Source organism: Trichechus manatus, unplaced genomic scaffold (genome assembly GCF_000243295.1).
Source record: "Trichechus manatus latirostris isolate Lorelei unplaced genomic scaffold, TriManLat1.0 scaffold00010, whole genome shotgun sequence".
In the NCBI taxonomy this organism is placed as follows: Eukaryota; Metazoa; Chordata; class Mammalia; order Sirenia; family Trichechidae; genus Trichechus; species Trichechus manatus.
This window is the reverse complement of record NW_004443946.1, coordinates 22,614,848-22,630,081: the sequence shown is the minus strand read 5'-3', so window position 1 is coordinate 22,630,081 and position 15,234 is coordinate 22,614,848. Positions and strand designations below refer to the sequence as shown.

General features: G+C 43.3%; 1 protein-coding gene across 4 annotated transcripts in view; it reads left to right on the top strand.

Annotated features, from left to right (window-relative positions):
- Positions 1-15,234, top strand: part of SLC8A3 (solute carrier family 8 member A3) — a 206,118-nt gene that overhangs the window by 29,969 nt on the left and 160,915 nt on the right. For all 4 annotated transcript variants that reach the window (XM_004370991.2, XM_012560048.2, XM_004370990.2 and 1 more), the window contains exon 2: positions 12,149-13,994. In XM_004370991.2, coding sequence (XP_004371048.1) covers positions 12,211-13,994 — 1,784 coding nt within the window. In that variant the 5' untranslated portion in view covers positions 12,149-12,210. The remainder of the gene's footprint in view (positions 1-12,148; positions 13,995-15,234) is intronic.

Genomic DNA, 15,234 nt, shown 5'->3' with positions numbered 1-15,234 from the left:
TCCACATTTCTCCAGGGTTAGTGCCAAGACCTGTGAAGGGGGTCTCTGTGCACATTACAGTTTATGACAGCATTCTAAGCCTCTGAATGTGGATGTTGGGAGTCTTCAACCACCCTATTCTTCATTGTCATCCTTATAACCTATTGTCCTCTTAGTGAGGTCAAAGCCAGAGGCCCCAAGCACATGTTGTGGAGACTCCAGTACCTAGACTGGTGGGGAATGTGGGCCTCAGCACTTGGCTGCCATTCTGGGGAATGTGAAACCGAGTTAATCCACAGGGCCCTTTGCGGGGATGGCCTTCATGGTTACAGGATGCACCCTGGCATACTGTGTCCTAAAGGGAGTTTCTATTTGAGTATAAGCCTTAGGAATTTAAAGGGATCCTAATGTTGTTGTTGTAGCTAGCTGCCATCGAGTTGGCCCCCAACTTGTGGAGACCCTATAAATAATGAATCCAAATGCTGCCCGGTCCTGTGCCATCCATGATTGGTTGTGAAGCAGACCATTGTGATTCACAGGGTTTTCTTTATTTTTAATTTTTTAAAATTTTATTCTGCTTTAGGTGAAAGTTTACAAGGCAAGTTAGTTTCTCATTCAAAAATTTATACACAAACTGTTTTGTGACATTGGTTGCAGTCTCTGCAATGTGTCAGCACTCTGTCCATTTCCACCTGAGTTCCCTATGTCCATTTGCCCAGTTTTCCTGTCCTTTCCTACCTTCTTGTCTTTGCTTTGAGCAGATGTTGCCCATTTGATCTCGTGTACTTAACTGAACTAAGAAGTACATTCCTCACATGTGTTATCATTTGTTTTATAGGCCTGTCTAATCTTTGGCTGAAAGGTGGACTTCTGGAGTGGCTTCAGTTCTGAGTTAGCAGGGTATTCGGGGGCCACAATCTCGGGGGTTCCTCCGGTCTCTGTCAATAAGTCTCGTCTTTTATTTTATGAATTTGAATTTTGTTCTACATTTTTCTCCCACTCTGTCCAGGACACTCTATTGTGATCCCTGTCAGAGTGGTCATTGGTGGTAGCCAGGCACCATCTAGTTCTTCTGAGCTCAGGTGGTGGAGGATGTGGTTCATGTGGTCCACTAGTCCTTTGGACTAATATTTTCCTTGAGTCTGTTTTTTTTCATTCTCCTTTGCTCCAGACGGGATAGGACCAATAGATGTATCTTAGATGGCCGCTCACAAGCTTTTAAGACCCCAGATGCTACTCAGCATTTTCTTTATGAACTGTGTTATGCCAGTTGCCCTAGATGTCCCCCAAGACCATGGTCCCCAGCCCGCCGCCCCAGTAACTCAGTCCCTCAAGGTGTTTGGATGTGTCAAAGAAGCTTCTGTGACTTTGTCTCGATCAAGTTGTGCTGACTTCCCCTGTGTTGTGTTGTCTTTCCCTTCATCAGAGTTAACACTTGTCTACTATCTAGTGATTTCCCCTTCCCACCTCTCCTCTCCCTCACAACCATCAAAGATTTTTTTTTTTCCAGAAGAATAAAGTAGGAGGACTTGCACTACCTGACCTGGAACCTACTATACATATACGGTAGTCAAAACAGCCTAGTACTGATATAACAACAGATCCATTGACCTATGGAACAGAATTGAGAACCCAGATGTAAATCCATCCACCTGTGGTTGCCTGATCTTTGACAAGGGCCCAAAGTCCATCAAATGGGGAGTAGACAGTCTTTTTAACAAATGGTACTGGCAAAACTGGATGTCCATCTGCAAAAAAATGAAACAGGACCCATACCTCACACCATATACAAAAACTAATTCAAAACGGATCAAAAACCTAAATATAAAGCCAAAAACTATCAAGTTCATAGAAGAAAAAATAGGGTCAATGCTAGAGGCCCTAATACATGACATTAACAGGATACAAATGATAACCAACAACACACAAACTCCAGAAAATAAGCTAGATAACTGGGATCTTTTAAAAATTAAACACTTACGCTCATCAAAAGACTTCACCAAAAGAGTAAAAAGAGAACCTACAGACTGGGAAAAAATTTTTGGCCCTTACAAGTCAGACAAAGGTCTAATCTCTAAAATCTACAAGAAAATCCAACACCTCTACCACAAAAAGACAAATAATCCTATTAAAAAATGGGCAAAGGAAATGAACAGACACTTCACCAAAGAAGACATTCAAGCAGACAACAGACACATGAGGAAATGCTCATGATCACTAGCCATTAGAGAAATGCAAATAAAAACCATGGTGAGATACCATCTCACCCTGGTGTTACTGGCACAAATCAAAAAAACTGGAAATAACAAATGTTGGAGAGGCTGTGGGGAGATTGGAACCCTTATGCACTGCTTGTGGGAATGCAAAATAATACAACCACTTTGGAAAATGATACGGCACTTCCTCAGAAAGCTAGAAATAGAAATACCATATATCCAGCAATCCCACTCCTAGGAATATATCCTAGAGAAATAAGAGTCATCACACGAATAGACGTATGCACACCAATGTTCATTGCAGCATTGTTCACGATAGCAAAAAGATGGAAACAACCTAGATGCCCATCAAAAGATGAATGGATAAACAAACTATGGTGCATACACACAATGGAGTATTATGCGACAATAAAGAGCAATGATGTATCAGCGAAGCATCTCATAACATGGATGAATCTGGAGGGCATTATGCTGAGTGAAATAAGTCTATCACAAAAGGACAAATATTGTATGAGACCACTACTGTAAAAACTCATGAAAAGGTTTACACACAAAAAGAAACAATCTTTGATGGTTACAAGGGAGGGGAGGGGTGGGGAGGAGAAAATACTAAATAGACAGTAGATAACTGGTAACTTTGGTGAAGGGTAAGACAGTACACAATACTGGGGAAGCCAGCACAACTTGTACAAGACAAGGTCATGGAAGCTCCATGGACACATCCAAACTCCCCGAGGGACTGAATTGCTGTGCCGAGAGCATAACATAGTTTATAAAGAAACTATTCTACTTTCTACCCTGGTGAGTAGCATCTGGGGTCTTAAAAGCCTGTGAGCAGCCATCTAAGATGCTCCACTGGTCTCACCCCTCCTGGAGCAAGGAAGAATGAAGAAAAGATACAAGGGAAAGATTAGTCCAAAGGACTAATGGACCACAGGTACCACGGCCTCCACCAGACTGAGTCCAGTACAATCAGATGGTGCCCACCTACCACCACTGACTGCTATGACAGAGATCACAACAGAGGGTCCCAGACAGAGCTGGAGAAAAATTGTAGAACAAAATTCTAACTTACAAACAAATACCAGACTTACTGGCCTGACAGAGACTGGAGAAACCCTGAGAGTATGGCCCCCGGACACCCTTTTAGCTCAGTAATGAAGTCACTCCCAAGGTTCACCCTTCAGCCAAAGATTAGACAGTCCCATACAACAAAGTGAGACTAATGGGGTGCAACAACCCAAGGACAAGGACTAGAAGGCAGGAGGGGTTAGGAAAGCTGGTAACAGGGAACCCAGGGTCGAGAAGTGAGAGTGTTGACATGTCGTGGGGTTGTTAACCAATGTCATAAAACAATATGTGTACTAACTGTTTAATGAGAAACTGTTTGTTCTGTAAACCTTCATCTAAAGTACAATTCAAAAAAAATTTAAAAAAAATTTTTTTCCATTTGTAAACTTTTTCTTGAGTTTTTATAATAATGGTCTCATACAATATTTGTCCGTTTGTGATTGACTTATTTCATTCAGCATAATGCCCTCCAGATTCATCCATGTTGCAGATGTTTCCTGGATTCATCATTGTTCTTTATCATTGTGTAGTATTCCATTGTGTGTATGCACCATAATTTGTGTATCCATTCATCTGTTGATGGGCACTTAGGTTGTTTCTATCTTCTTGTTGTTGTGAATAATGCTGCAATGAAAGTTGTGGGGCATATGTCTATTCATGTGACAGGTCTTATTCCTCTGGTATACATTACTAGGAGTGGGATTGACAGATCATATGGTATTTCTATTTCTAGCTTTTTAATGAAGCGCCGTATGATTTTCCATAGTATATGTACCATTTTACATTCCCACCAGCAAGGCCTAAGAGTTCCAATCTCCCTGCAACCTCTCCAACATTTGCTATTTTATGTTTTTTGGATTACTGCCAGTATTGTTGGGGTGAGATGGTATGATGGTTAAGGTTATGTGTCAGCTTGACTGGGCCATGATTCTCAGTGATGTAATTTGTCAGTTATGTTATGAGGTAATTAACTCCATGATAAGATGTGCTGTGAGCAGCCAATCAGTTGAAAGGGAGCTAGCTTCCTTGGGGATTTGGTCTGCCTCAAGTATATAAATGGATGTTTCAGCAAGGCTCTCACTCTGGATCCTGCACCCAGCTCATCATCATCTGACTTCTGGTTCTTGGCACCTGAGTTAGCAGCTTATCTGCTGATCTTGGGATTTGTTGGTCCCTGCAGCCTGTGAGCCAGCAGCCTGCCATCTGACCCTCTGATCTTGGTTTTGTCAGTCCCTGCAGCTATGTGACACAGGAGAAGCTTCCAGCCTGATGCCTAACCCACAGACTTGAAACTTGCCAGCCTCTACAACCGCGTGAGCCATTTCCCTGAGCTAAATCTCTCTCTTGCTCTGCGTATATGTGTGTGTGTGTGTGTGTGTGTGTGTGTGTGTGCGTGCGCTTCACTGGTTTTGCTTCTTTAGAGAACCCAACCTAAGACATTTGGTACCGAAAGTGGTTCTAGGGAAACAATCGTAAGGATGATTTTTCTAAATTGGTTCTCAAGTCTGATTAGTCTTAAAGATGTTGATGACTCTGCTTCCAGTAGTAAAGAGTGCACTGCTAATCTATGGCATGAGGTGGCAATAAAAATACACAAAATATCATCACCACCAATAGATCAAGTATTGGTGAGAGGCGAGGCTCTGGGTGATCACGTTTGATACTTTTCTACAATTTTGTCAGAATGAGAATTATAAGGAAGCTGTTTGGTTGGTTCTACTTTGGCTAGATCAAGTGGTGAAAGAAAGATATGAACTCAGGGCTTCAGAGTCACAGCTCAAGTGCTGCATAAATGACCTGAAAGTTGCCACTTGTGCCCTTATTTCTTGTAGTAACAGAGCTGATATTGCCAAAAACCAAACCCAGAGTCTTATCATAAGAATGACTGAATTACAACATCAGTTGAATTCCCAACTTCGAATTGTATCTGAGGTTAAAGTGAGGGCATTGATTGGGAAGAAATGGAAAACTTGGAATGAAGACATACAAGCAGATAAACAGGAAGCTGGGGGCACTGAGCCCCTAAATTCTATTGAATTACTCCTGCCAACAGAACCAGCCCTCTCACTCCCATCTGAAGAAATTACTCCATCTTTGTTTGCCAAGTAACCCTCCCCAGTAAAACCATTAGCCCTTCCACCCCATCTGATGAGATTACCCAGCTGTGTCTGAAGAGCCTTTGTTTGAGCCATTCCCTGGGGAGGTGTCGGAGTCATTGCCTGGGGCACCGCCTGAGGCAGATGACTGACAAGATATTGCTGAATGTTCTCAGAACACATACCGACCACCTATTTTTGCTTCTAGACTTATAACTAGACTTAAGTCCCAGCAAGCTCCAAAAGATCAAGTACAAAGTATGAGCCAGGAGGTGGTACCGTACACTTCAAAAGAACTGCAAGAGGTTAGGAAAGGATCTAATAGTCTATTTGGTTGGTTCACTGAAGCGTGGATTATGTGATGGTCTACACTAAATCAAGCGGAAGTACCAGACTTGCCTTGGTATACTGTAGAAGAAGGTATCCAAAGGCTTAGGGAAATTGGCATGCTAGAGTGAATTTATCAGGTTAGACCCACAGACCCACACATGGAATGCTCAGAGGACACACCTTTGACCACAACTGTCAAGAAAAAATTTGTGAAGGGAGTCCCAGCATCCTTAAAGACTGCTGTGATTGCTATTTTATGTAAGTCAGATTTGACAGTGGGAACTGCCTTAACTGAATTAAGACACCTAACTACAATGGGGCTGATTGGAGCCCATGGTAGTAGGGCCCAAGTGGTGGCACTCAATTGACAAAGACAAGGTGGGTGTGGTTATCATAATAGACAGTGGAGTCAAAGCAGTAATCAGAATAGTCTGACTCGTATGGACTTATGGCATTGGCTACTTAGTCATGGTGTCCCTAGGAATCTACTAAATATTTACTTGATCTGTACAAGCAGATGAATTCTAGGTCAAGTGAACAGTAGTCTAATTTGTATCTCCAGAATAGAGAATCACAGATGCTCAATCAATTCCCAGACTTGAGCTAGTGTACAGACCCACAACTCCTTGAAAGAAAGGGAGGCTGGGTCCCCTTGAGAAAGGACCCCACTACACTGCCAAAAATTTATACTCTTAATCTTTCTCCCAGCCTTCCCCAAAGGTATCTATGGGCTTTTAGGAGAGTGACTATTCATTGGGGGAAAAGGAAATAGTCAAACTTTTTTGGAATTACTGGACACTGGCTCTGAGCTAACACTAATTCCAGGAGACCCAAAATGTCTCTGTGGCCCACCAGTCAGAGTGGGGGCATATGGAAGTCAGGTTATTAATGGAGTCTTTACTCATGTCCATATCACAGTGGGTCCAGTGGGGCCCTGAACCCATCCTGTAGTGATTTCCTTAGTTCCAAAATGCATAATTGGAATAGATATACTTAGCTACTGGCAGAACCCCCACATAGAATCCTGACAAGTGAGTAAGGGCTATTATGGTAGGAAAGGCTAAATGGAAGTCGTTAGAACTGCCCCTACCTAGGAAAATAGTAAACAAAAAACAGTACTGCACTCCTGGAGGGACTGCAGAGATTACTGCCAACATCACAGACTTGAAGGATGCAAGGGTGGTGATTCCCACCACATCCCCATTCAACTTGCCTATTTGGTCTGTGCAAAAAACAGATAGATCTTGGAGAATGACAGTGGATAATCAAAAACTTAACCAGGTGGTGACTCCACTTGCAGCTGCTGTTCTAGATGTGGTTTCATTGCTTGAGCAAATTAATACAGTTTGGTTACGTTGGACCACTTCTATCAAGGAAAGGGTGGCATTTTGTTCTTACTGGAATAGACACTTATTCTGGATACAGATTTGTCTTCCATACATGCAGTGCTTCTGCCAAAACTACCATCCATGGACTTACAGAATGCCTTATCCACCATCATGGTATCCCACGCAGTATCGCCTTGGATCAAGAGTCTGACTTCACAGCAAATGAAATGTGGCAGTGGGCCCAAGCTCATGGAATTCACTGGTCTGACCATGTTCCCCATCATCCTAAAGCAGCTGGCTTGACAGAATGATGGAATGGCCTTTTAAAGACACAATTACAGCACCAGCTAGGTGGCAATACCTTCAGGGTTGGGGCAGTGTTCTCTAGGAGGCTGTATATGCTCTATACCAGCATCCAATATATGGTGCTGCTTCTCCCATAGCCAAGATTCATCGGTCCAGGGATCAAAGGGTAGAAATGGGAGTGGCACAACTCACTATTACTCCTAATGACCCACTCACAAAATTTTTGCTCCCTGTCCCCGTGACCCTATGCTCTGTGGGTTTAGAAGCCTTTGTTCGAAAGGGAGGAATGCTCCCACCAGGAGACACAACACTGATTCCATTGAACTAGAAGTTAAGAATGCCACGCTACCACTTTGGGCTTCTCATGCCTCTGGGTCAACAGGCAAAGAAGGGAGTTAGTGTATTGACTGGTGTGATTGATCCTGATTACCAAGAGGAAATCAGATTGATATTACATAATGGAGGTAAAGAAGAGTATGTCTAGAATACAGGAGATCCCTTAGGGCATCTCTTAGTACTACCATGCCCTGTGATAAAAGGCAATGGAAAGCTACAGCCACTCAAGTCTGACATAACTACTAATGGCCCAGATCCTTCAGGAATGAAGGTTTGGGTCACTCCACCAGGCAAAGGACCACGACCAGCTGAGGTGCTTGCTGAGGGTAAAGGGAATACAGAATGAGTGGTGGAAGAAGGTAGTTCTAAATGCCAGCTATGACCACATGACCACTTGCAGATACAAGGACTGTAGTTATGAGTATTTCTTCCTTGTATATGTGCATCGAATATTTTTGTTTTCTCCACTTATAAAATATAAGATGTAAACGGGGCCAGTGTGTTTTTGGTTGTACACATTAGTTGTATCATGTTCAGGTGAAAATATGACTTTATAATTGTACTGAATCAAGATATATGTATGATTTGGGGAGATGTGTGCACGTGCCAAGTTGGGTGGACTGTGATGGTTAAGGTCTCAACTTGGCTGGGCCATGATTCTTAATGGTTTGGCAGTTATTTAATGATGTAATTTGTCAGTTATGTTACCACGTAATTAACTCCATGATGAGATCTACTATGAGCAGCCAGTCAGTTGAAAGGGAGTTTCCTTGGGGCTGTGTCCTGCCTCTAGTATATAAATGGATGTTTCAGCAAGGCTCTTGCTGTGAATCCTGCATCCAGCTCATCATCGGACCTCCAGTTCTTGGGACTTGAGCTAGCAGCTTTCCTGCTGATCTTGGGATTCGTCAGTCTCTGCAGCCTCTGAGCAAGTGGCCTGCTGTCTGACCTTCCAATCTTGGGTTTATCAGCCCCTGCAGCTATGTGAATCAGGAGAAGCCTCCAGCCTGATGCCTGACCCACAGACTTGGGACTTGCCAACCTCTACGACCGCATGAGCCATTTCCTTGAGAGAAGTTTCTGTCTCTCTCTTTCTCTCTCTACATATATATACATATATATGTGTATATACACTTCACTGGTTTTGCTCCTCTAGAAAACCCAGCCTAAGACATATGGTATCTCATTGTAGTTTTGATTTGCAGTTCTCTAACGGCTAATGATCCAAGTATTTCCTCATATGTCTGTTAGCCACCTGAATGTCTTGTTTGGTGAAGTGTCTGTTCATATCCTTTGCCCATTTTTTAATTGGATTATTTGTCTTTTTGGTGTTGAGGTGTTGGACTATTTTATAGATTAGACCCTTGATGGATATGTTGTAACCAAGAATTTTTTCCCAGAGGGCAGGGTTTCTTTTCAGTCTTTTGGCATATTTTCAGTCTTTTTGGCTGATTTTCGGAAGTAGATCATTAGGCTTTTCTTCCTAGTCTATCTTAGTCTGGAAGCTCTGCTGAAACCTGTTCAGCATCATGGCAACGCACAAAGACTCCACTGACAGACAGGTGGTGGCTGCACATGATGTGCATTGGCTGGGAATCAACCCTGATCTCCTGCATGGAAGGTGAGAATTCTACCACTGAACCACCACTGCCCTCATGAAAGGGTCTTACACAGCCTCTAAAGTCCCTAAGTGATGCAAACGGTTTGTACTCGACTACTAACCTAAAGTCTGGTGGTTTGAACCCACCCAGCAGTGCCACAGAAGAAAGGCCTGGCAATCTGCTTCCATAAAGATTACAACTGAGCAGACTTACTGATCTTAGAAACTAGAGAAACCCCAGGAGTATAGCCCCTGGACACCCTTTCAACTCAGTACTGAAGTCGTTCCTGAAGTTCACTGTTCAGCCAAAGATTAGACAGGCCCATAAAACAAACAAGACTAAATGGGCACACCAGCTCAGGGACAAGGACAAGAAGGCAGGAGGGGACAGGATGGCTAGTAACAGGGACTGGCAACCAATGTTACAAAACAACATGTGTATTAATTGTTATAATGAGAAACTAATTTGCTCTGTAAACTTTCATCTAAAGTACAATTAAAAAAAAATTACAATCAAGAAAACCCTATGGAGTACAGTTCTACCCTGAAACACATGAGGTCACCATGAGTTGGAATCAACGGCAACAAGTTTTTTAACACAGCTCCTAAAATCAAGTCAATATTTGTCTATGAGAGCCATATGTTTTTCCAGAATAAATTATTATAATTCAGATTATAAAATGGCTTTAAGAAGACTGGTGTCAGAGGAAGCTTCCTTGGTGGCTACATTTATTCTTTCAAAAACATATAATTACCGAGCACCTACTATGAACTACTTAGGATACCATGGCAAACAGAATAGACACAGTCTTTACTCTTATATCATTTATAGTTTAATGGATGTGCTAGACATTGATCATATCACCCCACAAGTAAACATGTAATTTCAAAATTTTCATAAATGTCATGAATTAAAAATAAAGGGTGTGATGAGAGAACAAAGGGAGTTGACCCATTTTTAGGGGTGAGGGAAGGCTTTTCTGAGACAGGGACACTTAAGCTGAGAACTAAAGCATTTATGAGTAGGGGTGCAAAAAAGAAACAACCATTTTAGATATAGATAATGGCATGTGCAAAGATCCTGGGGCAGAAAATAACTTAGTGTAAACAAGGAGCTGAAATGAAGGCCAGTGTTACTGAAATGTAGTAAGAGAGAGAGTGGCAAAAAATGAAGGGAGTAACTCATGCCCAGGTTTTTGCTGGTCATGGAAAGAAATCTGGTCTTTATATTACGAGCAGGGGAAGCTACTGAAGGGCTTCAGATAGGAAAGTGGTATGTTTAGCTTTGATTTTTTAAAAGATGACTGGGTTTATGCTAGACTACTAACCTAAAGGTTAGTGGTTTGAACCCACCCCGCAGTGCTGCATAAGAGAGGCCTGATGATCTGCTTACATAAAGGTTAAAGCCAAGAAAACCCTATGGAACACTTCTACTCTAACACATGGGGTCATCATAAGTCGGAATGAGTTTGTTATTTATTAATTTTTTTGTTGGCTGTATGAGGAAAGTGGAGTAGAGGGTGGCAAGAGTTGGAATGATGAGTTCAGTTAGGAGACTACTGCAGTCGATTTATCAAGTGAGGAATAATGGAGGCTTGGACTGTGATGGTGGTGGTAGAGATGGAAGTAGAGTTGGTAGGATTTAGTGCTGATTGGATAAGGGACAGCAGGGAGAGCGAAGCTTGCAGATTAACATCTGTTTTCTAGCATGAGTAACTGGTTGGATAGAGGTGGTATTTTCTGAGGTGGGATACAGTAGAGAAGGAGGAGCAGATATGGAGGACAAGGACTGAATCCTTTAAGGTGCTGTACAAATACCAGTCAGAATTCCTGCATTACTAAAAGTACCCCACGTGGTTGAATCAGAGGGGAAAAAATGGGCAAGTTGCATTTCTTTAGCGATTGCATGGTTATCTGCATTCTTCTTCCACTTGTCTAAAGGTGAGTCTTTAGTTTCAGTTGAGTTGCTTCCCATTCTTTTGAACTCATGCTCACCTTTTTGTGGTTTGAGACAACAGATGAAGCTACATTTCATCCCAATATCATGTCTACAGTTAAAAAACAAGAAACTAATTTGTAGAGCAACTTGTGTGTTTGATTAGTAGTGATTTCTACACTTGGCCCTTTCATTGTTGAGATTTGGAATTTGAGTGGCTGATAGATCATCTTTCTGTAACTGGCTGCCCAAATTGTTTCATAAGTATGTTCAACAGGAGGGTTGAGGGCTATGGACTGGGTGTTGGGCACAGCTTACTGGGCCTGTTTTAGTATAGTGCAGGTAGCATTCAGTATGGAATCAACACACTTGACTTCCCAAGCAATCTCAGAATTATAGATTGCCCCTAGAAGTTTCAGGTTCGGGGAGGGGGTTTTTCCCAAGTGGGTTTCAGTTATACACAGAGCGGCATGTTCTATCTTGGGGACTAGTCCTTGATACAATTCAGTTCAGTATGCATTCTTGAACACCTATGTTATGCAAGATTCTTGAGTATGATGACAGTGGGGTAAGGAAGGCTGAAAACCCTAAAAACTGTATAAGTGGGGACAAAAATTTAGGTCATACTCAACCAATTTTAAGTTGATTCTTGAGAACTCTCGATTAACAGTGGAGTTATGAGACAGAACTAGAAGGGTATTGCTTATGTTTCCATTACCAATATTCCTAGCTATTTTAAGTCATTCTTCAGCTCAGTCTCCACCAGATGGTCTTGAGGACAGAGCAGCTATTTGTGTCTCCCATTGACATCTATTTTCCCAAGTGAGAGACTGCCCCATATGTTAGTGCAGTATGTCGCTTGACGTGAAGCATCAGTTCGTATTGGTGGGAACCTGCCATATGCTCTTCCCTTGCCTCATGCCTTTTACTGCCTTTCTGGTTTTTTCTAGGTCTCTGGCCTATCAGGAGGACGATTGGTGCTGTGGTGGAAGCCAGCGGCTAAGTCTCGTGTATGGCGTGGTTACGGTTGCAGCCTCTTACTTCTGCCTTCCTCCATTTTGGGCTGGTTACTTTTGTGCTCTTCCTAAATGGTCTCCGAGCAGAGGCTGGTGGTTCGGGGGATGTACCCGGCACAGGGCAGAACAATGAGTCCTGTTCAGGGTCATCAGACTGCAAGGAGGGTGTCATCTTACCAATCTGGTACCCGGAGAACCCCTCCCTTGGGGACAAGATTGCCAGGGTCATTGTCTATTTTGTGGCCCTGATATACATGTTCCTTGGGGTGTCCATCATTGCTGATCGCTTCATGGCATCTATTGAAGTCATTACCTCTCAAGAAAGGGAGGTGACTATCAAAAAGCCCAATGGAGAGACCAGCACAACCACGATTCGGGTCTGGAATGAAACTGTCTCTAACTTGACCCTTATGGCACTGGGCTCCTCTGCTCCTGAGATCCTCCTCTCTTTAATTGAGGTGTGTGGTCATGGGTTCATTGCTGGTGACCTGGGACCTTCCACCATCGTAGGCAGTGCAGCCTTCAACATGTTCATCATCATTGGCATCTGTGTCTACGTGATCCCTGATGGAGAGACTCGAAAGATCAAGCACCTACGAGTCTTCTTTGTCACTGCTGCTTGGAGCATCTTTGCCTACATCTGGCTCTATATGATCTTAGCAGTCTTCTCTCCTGGCGTGGTCCAGGTTTGGGAAGGCCTCCTCACTCTCTTTTTCTTTCCAGTGTGTGTTCTTCTAGCCTGGGTGGCAGATAAGCGATTGCTGTTCTACAAATACATGCATAAAAGGTACCGTACAGATAAACACCGAGGAATTATCATAGAGACAGAAGGAGACCACCCTAAGGGAATTGAGATGGATGGGAAAATGATGAATTCCCACTTTCTAGATGGAAACCTGGTGCCCCTGGAAGGAAAGGAAGCTGATGAGTCCCGCAGGGAGATGATCCGGATTCTCAAGGATCTGAAGCAAAAACACCCAGAGAAGGACTTAGATCAGCTGGTGGAGATGGCCAATTACTATGCCCTTTCCCATCAACAGAAGAGCCGCGCCTTCTACCGGATCCAAGCCACCCGTATGATGACTGGTGCAGGTAATATCCTAAAGAAACATGCAGCAGAACAAGCCAAGAAGACCTCCAGCATGAGTGAGGTGCATACCGATGAGCCTGAGGACTTTGTCTCCAAGGTCTTCTTTGATCCATGTTCCTACCAGTGCCTGGAGAACTGTGGGGCTGTACTCCTGACAGTGGTAAGGAAAGGCGGGGACACGTCCAAGACCATGTATGTGGACTACAAAACAGAGGATGGTTCTGCTAATGCAGGGGCTGACTATGAGTTCACAGAGGGCACTGTTGTTCTGAAGCCAGGAGAGACCCAGAAGGAGTTCTCTGTGGGTATCATAGATGATGACATTTTTGAGGAGGATGAGCACTTCTTTGTGAGGTTGAGCAATGTCCGCATGGAGGAAGAGCAGCCAGAGGAGGGCGTGCCTCCAGCAATACTCAACAGTCTTCCCTTGCCTCGGGCTGTCCTAGCATCTCCTTGTGTGGCCACAGTCACAATCTTGGATGATGACCACGCGGGCATCTTCACTTTTGAATGTGATACTATTCATGTCAGTGAAAGTATTGGTGCCATGGAGGTCAAGGTTCTGCGGACATCAGGTGCCCGGGGTACAGTCATCGTCCCCTTTAGGACAGTAGAAGGGACAGCCAAGGGTGGTGGTGAGGACTTTGAAGACACATATGGGGAGTTGGAATTCAAGAATGATGAAACTGTGTAAGTAACCTTTCCTTGTTCTAATCACCCTCCTCCTCACCCCTTGCCATCTCCTTTTATCCTCTTATATCACTCTTTAAAACTCTTCTTATGTTTATGTTAATGTTAAACTTTGGTTCCATCACAGGTATGCAGGATCAGCAGACATTACTGGGCAGGTTCTGCTTCCAAACTTTTCTTTAATTTCCTCATGTTAAATTGTTTGTGGGTAAGAAATTCTGTGGCAGAATCTAAGAATGCAGAACATTTTGTCCACTGAAACCCAAAATGATGGCTGGTGGAGGTGGGTAGGGGGTGGCAGAAGTTGTGTGATATCAGATTTTGGAGCATACTTGTGACTAAGCACAAAATAGGAGACTGCTTGGGGCTCTCCTTCCTTCTCTCCTCATGCTAAGGGCTTACGTGAGCTTTGAAGTCAAACCTTACCATTCTGGGACAGTGATAGTCCAACCAGGACATACTCAAGAAAGCAAGTGACATTGGCTTTTTTTCCCCCGGTACCGTACTGCAGTTGTATTGTATAACCAGATTTCAGGCACATCTCCTTCAATTTGGAAATTGCAAAATTGATTAAAACTTGGCAGTCTCTTTAAATGTCAATAGGCTATTTTATGGCATGAGACTTGCCCAGCCTAGGTGAGATAAGTCAATATATGACTTGGGTCCTGGAGGTATCTTGGAGAAGCAGAGCTCCCAGGGCAGTGGCCACCTGTGTTTAGTCACCATTTTAAACTCCAAGATCTGGCTAAGCAGTGAAGGAGAAGCCTCTTAGGAATTGTGGGATAGCATGTGTCCTCTGTATGGTCATCTTTTTTCACAGTCCAGGATTCTCCTGAAATACTTCTTCTCAGGTTACTGCCCTATTTAGTCCTTCAGAAACTGTGGATATTGCACTTCTGTTGCCTCTATCACCCTAAGGCCTCTCTCCATTGAATCTCCTGCTAATTGGGTGCTCTGTCCTTTTCAGAAATGGATGGCTTTGGAGAAAAAAGCAGAGTGATTTCTCCATGATTTGCAGTTTATGAGGGGAATTATAGGGCAGACTCTACCAGGGTGGCCTAGAAGGATAGAGATGAGAAAGAGGAACCTTGCTTCTGAATTCCTTGCTTATGTCCACAAGCAGTAAGCAGTTACAGGAGAAGATGTGAAGAATCAAGGTGGCATATAATATAGGAAGGTCCCTGGGTGGTGCAAACAGTTTGCACTTGACTACAAACCTAAAGGTTGGCAGTTAGAACCC